Raw genomic sequence first — 11,880 nt, 5'->3', positions numbered from 1 at the left:
CAGTTGTTATGGAAACAAGGCTTGTAACAAAAGCTGGACACATGGGTGCAGAGGGAGAGAAAGAGGGGAGAAAGATGGAGAGAAAAAGAGGGAGACGTATCTGAATAAACATAAACGCGCGGAGAGGAGGAGAGGGCAGGAAAGAGAGGTAGGGAGAGGTCTGAATAAATAAAAACATATGCAGAGGGAGGAGGAACGAGAGATGGCGAGGTCATGAAATAATGGCTCCATCTGCAATAATAAATAACAAAAGATAATGCTGGGTTTTTGTCATTCTAGGAAGGCATTTGAGGAACAAAGGTGTGTGTGTGTGTGTGTGTGTGCTGTGAATGTGTGACCGTGTGTGTGTGTGTGTGTTTGGACAGAGTGGGAGAATGCAATTGATAGATAATACATGGATCTGGTGCACAAGCTGGAGAATACTAAAAAGCACAAATTGTTCACAGAAAAGCGTACCAAAAAGCCTAAAATTGTGTGTCTGTCTGTGTGCGAGTGCCTGAACGTCATCTCTCTGAGGGCTCATATTATGTTAACCACTTAGGCTAACATCAAACACTCTCTCTCACTCTCTCTTACACACACACACACACACTCTGGTAGGAGCGTGAAGGTGCCAGCCATATAAATAGGATATCCCAGAGCGAGAGATAAAAAGGAGAAGAGATTGACAGAGAGAGAGGGATAGAGATTATATATTCAAAGGGGAGAAAGAAAGTGGTGAAAAAAAGGATGGTGGGGGGAAAGAGTGAGAGAAACGGAGAGGGCAAGAGCAGGAGGGGGTGAGGATAGATAGATACGAAAAGATCAATAAATGGCATAAAGTGTATGTTCATTGATTTAGTCGGAGTGAAAGAGTGATGGCGGGGAGAGACGAAATTAGAGGACAGAAAATGCTGGGAGCAGAGAGGAGGGCAGCGAGTGGGTGGTGAAGGGAGAAATAGATATAAAAATCTAATTAAAGTTGCATTAATCGATACTTTCATGTCAACAGTGGGTCAGATGAGTATTTTCAGCGCAAGAGAAAAACCAATCATAGTGACAAAGTAGCAGAAAATGATCACCCAACGCTGCGGCTGCCCTCAGCTCTGCTCTAAAAGCGTTATGATAAATCTCCTGCTCATCATCTCCCCAACTTAGCAACTATAGGTTGAGAACACCCTCGAGGATTTTGCAGGCACAAGTCAAAATATTTTTTGAACTAGTCCAAAAAGAGAAAAAGCAGCTTACATAAATCAGATAGCCAAAGTCAAAAAGGCCAAATTAGTGCGAGAAAAAAATTAGCGAATGCAGGGTTGCATTACTGCATTGTACAGTACCAATCAAAAGTTTGAACACATCCATTCATTCAAGGGTTTCTATTTACTGTCTTTTTTCTGCTTTTTGGATCAAAATGTCATCAGAACAATGAAACAACACACAGGAAACTATGATGACTCCCAAAAAAAATGTGTAAAGCAAAGCAACATATGTTTGACATTTTTGATTTTTCAAAAAGTGTTCACCCTTTGCTTTGATATAAACTTTTCAAAGTCTTCACTTCCTCTAAATCTGCTTCATAGGATGTCACTTGGAAGCTTTTTAAAAGAGTCCCCACATATGCTGTGGAGCTCAGGTTGTCCAATGCAGTTCGGTTCTATCTATCTATCTATCTATCTATCTATCTATCTATCTATCTATCTATCTATCTATCTATCTATCTATCTATCTCTTGGCAACAGTAGGGAAGAAAAACTCCCTTTTAACAGGTGGGTCAGCAGATATTGCAGAACTCAATATCGCTCCTTCTTCACCTTTAAAAAGCCTCAAGGTGCAAATTGGATCATTCTCCTGTTAATAACATCAGACAATGTTCCAGCTAACTGGCTGGTAACTCCACTGACAGCAAAGGTAACACTGGGACTTTGTGTCCTGCAGGGCTGTCCTCATGAGAGACGTTTCATTGTAGCGTTTGATGGTTTTCGGTGCTGCGGTGTGTGTGCGACATGCTTTAAAGTCTGATCGTTTCACTGGGTTGCTTGGTTTTCATAGATTACACCTATTTCTGAAGTAAGCACACATACTAGACTGAATCCTACATTTCCCATAATGCAACTCAATGACATATTTCAATTAAACCCTTCCTGGACGTCCATGCCTTCTTTGCAGTCTGAAGGCAGGCTTTTGGCTCCACTGATGACCAAGTCAGTGAAAAGTGATCAGGTACGTTCATTTTTAGACATTGTTTTTCTTCTTGGAAACAGAAACAGTTATCACTGGGTGTTATGAGATTCATCAGGATGAAGAAAACTGAATTTTCTGTCTAAAATTGATGGAGTTGTGCTCAAATGTTGAAACTCTTCCTGCATGCTTTTAGTGATACGCTTTGTCTGACGTTCAGGCTCTGGGTCAAATTGAAAGAGACACAGAGAGGCTGTTAACATATGTCAAGACAGGCAGAAACAGAAAGAGAGACAGACAGGCTGGAAAGGGTGAGAGTGAAGCAGACAGACAGAAAGAGAACAAATGGTTGTGCGTGCATGTGTGTGTGTGAGAGAGAGGGAGACAGAGAGAGGAGAGGGAGAACGAGAGGCAGAAGTGTACTCAAATAGCTTAGGGCAAGGTGACAGAGAGAAACGAATGGACAGAGGAATAACAAGCTCACAGAGGGGGGTTAGTGTGTATGTGTGTGTTAGGGAACAAGAGAGAAAAAGGAAGACACAGAGGGCGGAAGGGAAGCGCAATAGAGGAAGTTGAGAGAGCAAAAATAAAAACAGTCAGAGAAAGTGTGTGTGCGTCGTGTGTGTGTGTGTGTGTGTGTGTGTGTATAGACACCCAAAGGTGTCACAGTGTGCAGTTTGGCTTGATGATGACCCACTGGGCATGTAGGTCATAACGGTTTGTCTCTCAGAGGCATGACTGTATGCCTGCATGCATCCATTAGTGTGAGCCAGTGCGAGAGAGTGTGTGTAAATAGAAACTCGGCAGACGCGCACACACATGCAAAGTGGGTCTCTTAGAGTGCGCTTAAGAGTGTGTTTGGTCAGGGGTTGGAGAAGCAGTTTTTCTAGTCGCCAGGACTCAAAAAGATACTTAAACATACACACTCATGTCACCCACACATGCTGCAAATCCAGAATGGGTACACACATGCATAGCTGCCCTTTATGTCATACATGCACACGTAATGTACCATGTATGGCACTAAATTATGCACAAATACACACAGGCACACACCGACACACACATCTCTTTCTTTTGATCTCTCGTGATAACGCACACACACACACAGGGGGAAGCTATTATGCTCTCAGGCTGGAGTGTTTTGATGGTATAATTGCAGTGACCAGTGAGGAGAAAGAGACGGAGTGAGGGATGGGGAGGGAGAGAGAGAGAGAAAAAAAGAGGAGAGTGCTGACACTCTCAGCATGCTAATGTTGTGAGGCTCTACCCCCCCTGTGATTTCAAACCTCCCACCCACCCTCCCTCCATCTCTTTGTCTCTCCATCTTCCTATCTCACATCCTCTACATTTCACAGGTGGAGCACTAGAACGAGGGGGAGATGGAGAGAAAGGTAGAGAGGTGGAGAGATGAGAGGAAAAGAGGGATGTATAACAGGATGGAGCAATGTTATCTCTTGCTTTCTCTCGCCATCCCTCCATCCACTTCAAGCTCACTACAATAGTCAAAACAAAGCATGCAAAAAAAAAAAAGAAAAAGAAAAAAGAGGAGGTATGGTGGAGGGGAGGAAAATAGAGGAAGAGGGAGGGTCCTTTTTTCCCATCCCTTTAACAATGGAGGGATGATCTCTGCTTATCCTCTAATCTCATCCCGTCTTTTTTCCCCTCTCCTCCGTCCTTTCTGTCATGTCTCACACTCTGCAACCCCTCGATGTGGTGGGAGAAAGGGTAGCCTTTTCCTCTCGTTGGCCTCCCTTTTTTTGTCACCTCTCCATCTGTTTGTCCTTCCAGCGCTCACTCAATCCCTCTCTCCTCTCCAGAGAAGGGATTCTGGTGCTGGCTGTGATCTTTTTTTCTCTTTTCCATCTTTTTTTTTGGCATTTCATCTCTTTTCTCTTAGTCAAACATCCAAAATATCCCCTAACAAAAAGGTAGTCGGTGCGTATCGTGGTTTACCTTCATTTACATACTTGGTCACAAAAATGCATGAAAAATTGATTTGACTGATCAAGTATATGCAGATATAGTCACTGTCACTAAACGTTATTTTTTGGACCATCTTGCTGTTTTTTTAACATCCAATTCGGCATGCAAAAAAGCAAAACCTGTAGCATCAATTTTTCATTAAGTAGTATAGCTAAAGGCAGAAGAGTTCGGCTACAGGTAGGTTTCAGTTTCCTCCCCAGTTCACTGCTTTGTGCTCAAAATTGTTCATGTGGGGAAAACAAATATGACATTTACCTTGATTTTAACATGAACAGGGAGCATGAGTTTCTGCACTACAGCGTTTGTTAGTGGTTATAATCCAATAAGTCAACAGTGCCTCTCAGAGGTAATGCCTTGCTACTGCAGACCCACATGCAACGCGATTGTGAGGGACACTGGGAATAGTCTCATTCCTCCAAATAGAAACAGGATGAAGTGAATGCCCTCATAGTCCAAATGCTCAGTATGACCCACCCCCTATGCAGTGCGACAGATAAAACCTTCAGTATCTATGCCTGCAACAGGGAGAGACCTGTTTTACAGGTATGATCAGTATTTTTGTCACACTGGTCTTAATCAGTCAAGCTTACTTAGTTTGAATCAGTGTTTTCAAGGTGGCATGGTTAGCATGACTCCTGGTCAGGCTGCTGCTCCAGCTAGCAAATGACGTTACACAGCAGTTGTTGGAACAGTTCCTGAGCCAAACAGTGAAATCAAAGCAGACCACGCAAAACTATTATTCAACATTTGTAGTTCAAAATGGGCACACTTTTATCTATCTGCTGCTTATATTGAACCGAAAAGACAAATATAAGACCATGAAAGGCCTAAAGACAACATAATCCCCTTAATAATTTATTTGTGTGCCCTTATTAGATTAGGTAATAAAAGACAGTTGGATCTGTTAAGGGACAAAATGATTATTTGCATCTTTACTGAGGAAAACAACCATTCTTTAGTGACATTTAATGTACTTTTTATATGTTGCCATCGTTTTCAAAATCTGATTTATTCATGTGAATACTGCAATTATGTCACATGTACTCATTTCAAACAGGTAATTAGAAGATAGATCTCAGTTTAATTTATTAAAAAATGAGTGATTTATTCCAAATAGCACAAAGGTGTTGACACTGTTTGCACTTTTACTACTTACCTGTAGTAAAACCACATTTATTTTGAATTGATTGACTGATTGTGGACAGCTGTAGTTACAGACTTGGTAACACTGTTGGCTGAAGCAGTGAAGCCAGTGTTTCAAAATGTAGCGAAGAAGCGAAGGAATCTTACTCACTTAAATCAAAATCATATTTATTAACAAAAGATTGTGCAAAAATGTAAATCACTGATACACTTATACATTATTGTGCTCAAGAAGAGGACAATGTAAAGGAAAGACAAAAAGAAGAAGAGATGCGTTAATCCAATAAGTTAACAGCTACGTTCAGTTTCTGTATATGTAGATTTTGTGAGTCACAAGTTTTTCAAAACAAAGGCAACTAAAGATCCAGTTTGTACTGTAGTGTGTACCTCAGACGTGTGGGTGCCATGTTGTTTCATTTCCACGTGGATGCGGTTGTATTTGGGAATGCCACGGTCCAAATGTCCGTATGTGCACGTATCCGTGAAACTGTTTATCTGTACTTTTCGTCAGTATGCCTTTGCGTGACATGCCCGTGTATGCCACGACCCTGCGCTCCATTGTGTTCCAGCTTTCCTCATATATTGTACATTGTGCGTCAATACACGCGCGTGCATCTAGTGGTCCTCTGCATGTGCAGGTGTGTGAGTGTGAGAGGGTGAAGAGTGCCTTTCGACCAACATCTCAGCGTGCTTCAGGTACTGCGCCGTCCTTCGCATCACAGACTCCCTGCGTACTGGATCCGTGTCTCCTGCATAGACACAGTGATAAAAATGATTAGTGTATAATATTGTACATGTGGAGGGTTTATCTGAAAAGTGTAACAGAACAGAGGAGACTGACAAAGACAACAAAAGGGACATGTTATGCTCATTCTTAACTTCGCATTCTTGGACTCAACTAGAATATATAAAAATAATCCTTATTTATTTGTTTGAGACAAGCTGTTACAGCTTCCCAACCTCTCCTTTTAATACAGCTTTCTTCTGATTGGCTGCCCCTCGCAAACAAAAGGCAGAACTCTGTGTCTGAGGTGTCCATAACATGCACATCCAATCTGATGGACATCATACAGAGCTAAGTGTCGGAAACATAGTGTTTACAGCAGTCTGAATCCATGAGTCTAAACATGCACTGACATCATTTTCTGAAACAGTGTCTGACCATCTACCATTATATTGCTGTTTATATGAGAGATAGCATGAAAAAGCATAATACAAATCATTATCAGTGCTTTACAATATACAGATGATTAGGAAAAGGAAAACAACCCTGGCAGCAGTGGGATTCAAACCCACGCCCCCGAAGAGACTGGAGCCTTAATCCAGCACCTTAGACCACTCGGCCATGCTACCTTGCGAAAAAAACACCAACCCACTGTCAGAAGCTTAATGGGTTAGCAGAGTTTACCCTCCTGACCACTCGACCACACTGCCACAAACCTCCCTTTCAGACATGAAAAAAATACAGTAAAAGCATCTTTGCATTTGAAGAGGTAAGAGCCACAGTGGGCACAAATCAGTGCTCACACACTAACCAAAGCTTTGCAAAAAAGAGCAACTCTAAACACAGTTCTTCTTACGAAGCTACTGAACTGTATTTTCCACACCTGAAAAGGTTTAAGTGGCAGTGGTGGGATTTGAACCCACGCCTCCGAAGAGACTGGAGCCTTAATCCAGCGCCTTAGACCGCTCGGCCACACTACCTGCACATCAGAACACACTGTGCGTGTCGACATGCTGAAAGTTGATTCTGGTCCTCTAGACATTGGGGAGCGTCCCCAGGAGGGTCATAGACCCCCTAATGATCCTCTACACGAGCCAAGGTGTGAAAATGGGTGTAGGTCACAATCCAAGCTCCTTAGACGAAGAGTAGAACTGTTGCAACATTTCCCTTTGGCCATAAAGAAATGCACAATTCACCATAGACAACTGATGTCAGTAACACAACAGCTTATAGCAAAATAACAGCTAACGCAGGAGAGTAAAGTTGTTAACGGCGCATTTATCGGCGTGGTAGCAGCACATCAGACAAAGTGCTTGAATATGGTCGGTGAGGCGTCACAGCTGTAAACCTAACTGCACAATTTATTTTTCATTTGGACACGGTGCACCGTCTGGCATTCTGCAGGTTCTGCAGTTGACAAACTGATTTCATGGTCTATTGCCATAGCAACAAAGCTGTTTTAATAATTGATGCAGAAATAGACATGACAGAGAGCATTCGAGTAAAATGCTCCATGTGAAAAAAATTAAAAGGTTTTTGTTGAACTCAGAATGTTCACAGCAGATTAGTAATTCTAATTTTCCACCACTGCAACAACCACCTAGTATTTTACCCGTCTCCTCAGCTCCTTCATCAGTATTTTTACCTCTTACAGGAGTATCTCTCTCTTTCTCCACCCACCCACTGATACTTTTGCACACTGAGGGCTCACCTTGTACTCCAGTGATCAGAATATCCACTGCCATCCTGTATCCACAAATGGCAGAACTAATTTCTCCCTCCTTCTCCCTCTCCATGGCAGCTGTCAGCTCCTTGGCAGCTTGGTTTAAGTAACCCCCGTCCTCTCCGTCCACACTGTTTGATGGTAGTGAGAATAACTCTGAGTGGTCGGTGGACGAATTGGATCTATCTGTAAATCAAAGAAAAAGAGATATCGTAGTAGAGTAATACAAGCATTTTCAGTGGGTTCAGTCTTTAGTAAACTATGTCTTATGTTTTATTTGTTAGGTTTTAAAAAGTCACTATCTAAAATAAATCACTGATTGTGATGCTTTTAACTGGAAACAGCAGTTAAGAGCTAATAGAGCTCCAGCATAAATGTATAAAGACATTTACACTAGTATATGTTATCAGGAAGCTCACAGACATCTTCTTATCCACTGACACAGTAAGTAAAAGCGTTAATGGATAAGACACATATTCGGGAAGACTAAAATCAGCTTTATGTGATTACATTCACATTTATTTTGGCATCACCTTGTTTATAGCAGGGATCAAAAACAGCCAAGTCATTATCAGATAGTGGAGGAGGAACTTCTTCCTTTGGGGACGGGAGTCCTTCAGCCACAGAGTCAAACAGTGAGTCGAATTCTTCCTGGGTCTCTTTTGATTCGGGGTCCGTGAATGGAGATGGGACTGGAGGGAAAACACGGATCAAAAAGTGAGAACAACGGTAAGAATACAAGAATTAAATAAGGACATAACAGACCATCACACATTGTGAGATTTCTACCTCGGTCATCCAGCTCTGTGTCGCTAAGCTCCTCTTGCTCTTCTTCTGTTGGAGATCCTCCGATCTCACTGTAGGCTTCAGCTGCCACTTCTGGTTCTCCCACTTCTAAGCTCAGGTTATTGCCCAGATCCTGGGGCAAGGTGGGAGCCTCCCTGCCCTCCTCTTCCTCAGCAGGCTCACAGTCTGATGCCCTACGGTTGGGGAGGGGGATGAGAGGAGGAGGCAGAGGCCCCGCAGAGGAGAGAGGTGTGGCATCCAGAGGCCTTGTTACCTCACCACCCTGAGTAAGGGAAGGGATAGAGTGGCAGCATTAGAGAAAAGGGGTCTGGTAATATAACGAATGTTAACCTGGCACACTTTTCGTTTTTCTGTTCTGTCTTTTAATGTTTGTTAAAATTTGAGTAATGGTTGATTTTGACTGTAAGATTGCCTCTCTGAGTGTGTCTTACTCTGAAGAACTCCTTCAGCTGTGGGCTGTTATACAGAGCAGGAATGCTGGTAGTAAACTGAAGCATGGCCTCTGCTGCTTTTCTCCTTTCCTCTATCACAGCCCCATCAAACCTTCCTAAAGTTACAAGAGACAAAAGGGAAGTGTTACAATTTCTTTTTCACTTCTGAAGCTGACGTTAGCGTTAGTGTTAAGTAATCGCCATTTGTCGAGGTTAAAACTGCTGCCACTGCCAAACAGTCTGACTTCATATTAAGCAGGGCATGAAAAGTTGAATGAACTCATGAATCATGACTGTTTATAGGTATGGCTCAACTGATTTGCTGCGTTTGCAGTTTGATTTTAGTAACCACTGAAAAATGAAGCCACTTCAGCTCTTTGTGTACTATAACTTTGCTCTTCTCTTCAGCTGGCTGACGGACCAACATGAGAATGAGGAACAGCGGACCACAGACTGAGTTACCTGACACTGTCTCCATCGACAACAAAACTCTCTGCAGCGAGTCGCGCCATTCCCGGAATGTGCTGCTCCTGCTGAACCATATTTACACTTGAGTTTTTACACACAATGTTTTGCAAGGAGGCCAACCCTAAACATGATGCTTCTAATGACGACAAATAGAGGCGTGTCTTAAACTTCCTTTTTTCTCCCCACTGCCAAATGAAAATGTTTACATGGCAGTGGTGGGATTCGAACCCACGCCCCCGAAGAGACTGGAGCCTTAATCCAGCGCCTTAGACCGCTCGGCCACACTACCTGCTGAAAGACTCACTGTCCTACCTCATTTTACTTTTCTCAGCATACATTTGAAGGGAGGACTGTACTCCACAGTTCTGACATGCTAACTGTGAAATTAACTTTGATTGGTCGATGTTGCTGTACACATCACAACAAGGTCCAAAGAGAGTTCAGGTTTGCATAATTGCCACACTACCACAAAACTGCCCACCTCCCATTCAGACTTTTCTCATCAGCATGATCTGATAAAATATACAGCAAAGCTGCTTTTCATTTTCAACACTCATGCAAATAGAGTGCAGGAGGAAGGCAAAGCATCTCTAGAGAACACATACACATGCTCCCCTGGAAGCTTTCAGGAAGGGTCACATTAAAACAAATGGAGCTACCTGCTATAAATAATGAAATTTTAAAAGAGCATATCAAATGCATCTCATTATAACAAATTTAGCACATATAGCACATTTTTGGAAAGGTCTGATCCAACATTTTGAACAGTTCTCAGATAATTAGTTTCATGAGTCACTTCAAGATATTTAAATAGAGACACAAATCCCTCTGGGGTTCTGTCAGGAAGAGTCAGATTAAAACAAATGGCGCTACCTGCTGTAAATAATGACATTTTAAAAGAGCACCTCATGCTGGCAGCGGTGGGATTTGAACCCACGCCTCCGAAGAGACTGGAGCCTTAATCCAGCGCCTTAGACCGCTCGGCCACACTACCACAAGACGCCCCTCAGTTCATCAGCAAAAACAAACAACACAGCTGCTTTTCCTTTACCAAGGAGTAAACGACAGGCAAAACTCACAAACCAAAGCAAAAAGACCGACCCTAAACATGTCACTTCTCATAAAGACAAGGAAATCTAACAGGAAATGTCACAAGAATTGTGACGAAAGTCTCAAAACAGGAATGAAAGACATTAAGCACAATAATTGCATGAAAGGCTCCGCAGGAATCTAAAGCATAACACAATCTTTACTCATGTACCAAAAAGTTGTGCTCGGGGAAAAGGTGGAAACTCCTCCTCTCTCCTGAACAGGTTCCTGTGTGTGTAGGCCAACTCCCCATGGAGCTTCTTCAGCTCTGAGAACCTCCTCCACACAACCACCTCCTTCACATCTTCTGGGTGACGCTTGGACACAAACTGCAGATGACAGAATATAAAGTAAAGGTCGCTTAACTGGCTGCATGTTTAACAATGAGACACAGCAGATTTGCTTTTTGGTAACACTGCAGAGGCCACGATTTAAATGATAAATATAAGGGAGAGCCATGAGTGCTTGATCCTCTTTGACTTCATACGCATGCCTCTGTAGTCATGCGGGTGCTCATGAACTGGATCACAAGTTCTCTCTGTTTCATTGAGCTGCTCATTGTGCACCACTGCCTCAAATAAAAGGCCCGTTGTATAGTTATTTGTTTATTTATATGAGCTAGCTGCGGGTGTCTGTCACTCTACTTAGAAATGAACACTACTTATAATAATACCAAGTCACTTACTTTTAACTGATGTTAAAGACCAAAGAGAACAGCGCTAAGCTAACACCTTTGTGCTACGCATTTCAAGTTAAAATACGTTTTGTCAAGTAATAAGCAAAACAGCTAACCACGTAGTTATTAAGTATGATTACACCCGACTCTACGATAGGTTTCAATTAATGACGCTGTAGCTAAGGAGAGATAAACAGTATAAACTCACCCTCGCCGTTACTTTGTACTCGGTGTGGCCCTTCTCGTGTGTGCGTGAGTCGGTAACGGAGAAGAACCGATAATAGTCTTCTTTGAGTTTCCGTGACATATTTGCTCTCGTCAATAAAAGAAAAACGGCGTTGTGGTTTTAGCGGGACAAAACGCGAACGGTCAAAGGCTCTGTTGTGATTCTTTCGCCCCTCCTCTCCGTGGATGTACTCATTTCCTGGTTGGTGACGTGTACGAATGCGTGATTACGTAGGAGAGACGAGACTTCAAACTATTCATGTATAAGATAAAGGTCTAATCATCTCTTAGTTTACTCAGATTGCACAGAGTGTATATTTGTTAATAATTTGAATCATTTTGGATAAGGATAAGTGTAAGATAATGGGGAATTTCAGTTTTTACTTTATAATTTGTTTAGCGTAAGATTTACAGTTAAATTGTATTTTCTTGCCTTATTTAATTTTTACGT

General features: G+C 42.3%; 1 protein-coding gene and 4 non-coding genes across 5 annotated transcripts; all 5 read right to left on the bottom strand.

Moving 5' to 3' along the window:
• Window positions 1-5,433: 5,433 nt before the first annotated feature.
• On the bottom strand, window positions 5,434-11,656 carry snx15 (sorting nexin 15). Its single transcript, XM_084924415.1, has 7 exons — window positions 11,413-11,656; window positions 10,701-10,857; window positions 8,972-9,087; window positions 8,523-8,802; window positions 8,267-8,425; window positions 7,722-7,919; window positions 5,434-6,035 (listed from the first exon to the last, which is right to left on the bottom strand). The coding sequence occupies exons 1-7, from the start codon at window positions 11,509-11,511 to the stop codon at window positions 5,902-5,904; spliced, it is 1,143 nt and encodes a 380-aa protein (XP_084780541.1). The 5' UTR covers window positions 11,512-11,656; the 3' UTR covers window positions 5,434-5,901.
• trnal-aag (transfer RNA leucine (anticodon AAG)) lies at window positions 6,558-6,639 on the bottom strand. Its single transcript has one exon. It is a non-coding gene; the product is annotated as a tRNA-Leu (tRNA).
• On the bottom strand, window positions 6,909-6,990 carry trnal-aag (transfer RNA leucine (anticodon AAG)). Its single transcript has one exon. It is a non-coding gene; the product is annotated as a tRNA-Leu (tRNA).
• Window positions 9,647-9,728, bottom strand: trnal-aag (transfer RNA leucine (anticodon AAG)). The gene has a single exon. It is a non-coding gene; the product is annotated as a tRNA-Leu (tRNA).
• Window positions 10,352-10,433, bottom strand: trnal-aag (transfer RNA leucine (anticodon AAG)). Its single transcript has one exon. It is a non-coding gene; the product is annotated as a tRNA-Leu (tRNA).
• Window positions 11,657-11,880: the final 224 nt, after the last annotated feature.

Source organism: Perissodus microlepis, chromosome 3 (assembly GCF_051167445.1).
Source record: "Perissodus microlepis isolate ML-2025 ecotype Zambia chromosome 3, ASM5116744v1, whole genome shotgun sequence".
Lineage (NCBI taxonomy): Eukaryota > Metazoa > Chordata > Actinopteri > Cichliformes > Cichlidae > Perissodus > Perissodus microlepis.
Note: the sequence above shows the minus strand (reverse complement) of the source record. Positions and strands in the feature narration are given on the sequence as shown.

What these genes read in the sequence shown, in the direction of transcription:
- snx15 (XM_084924415.1), bottom strand. Translation starts at nt 11,511, where the DNA reads ATGTCACGGAAACTCAAAGAAGACTATTATCGGTTCTTCTCCGTTACC. An exon ending in AGTACAAAGTAACGGCGAGG is followed by an intron (nt 10,858 to 11,412) that starts GTGAGTTTATAC and finishes TGTCATCTGCAG; the next exon opens with TTTGTGTCCAAGCGTCACCC. An exon ending in TGATCCCTGCTATAAACAAG is followed by an intron (nt 7,920 to 8,266) that starts GTGATGCCAAAA and finishes TTTGATTTACAG; the next exon opens with ATAGATCCAATTCGTCCACC.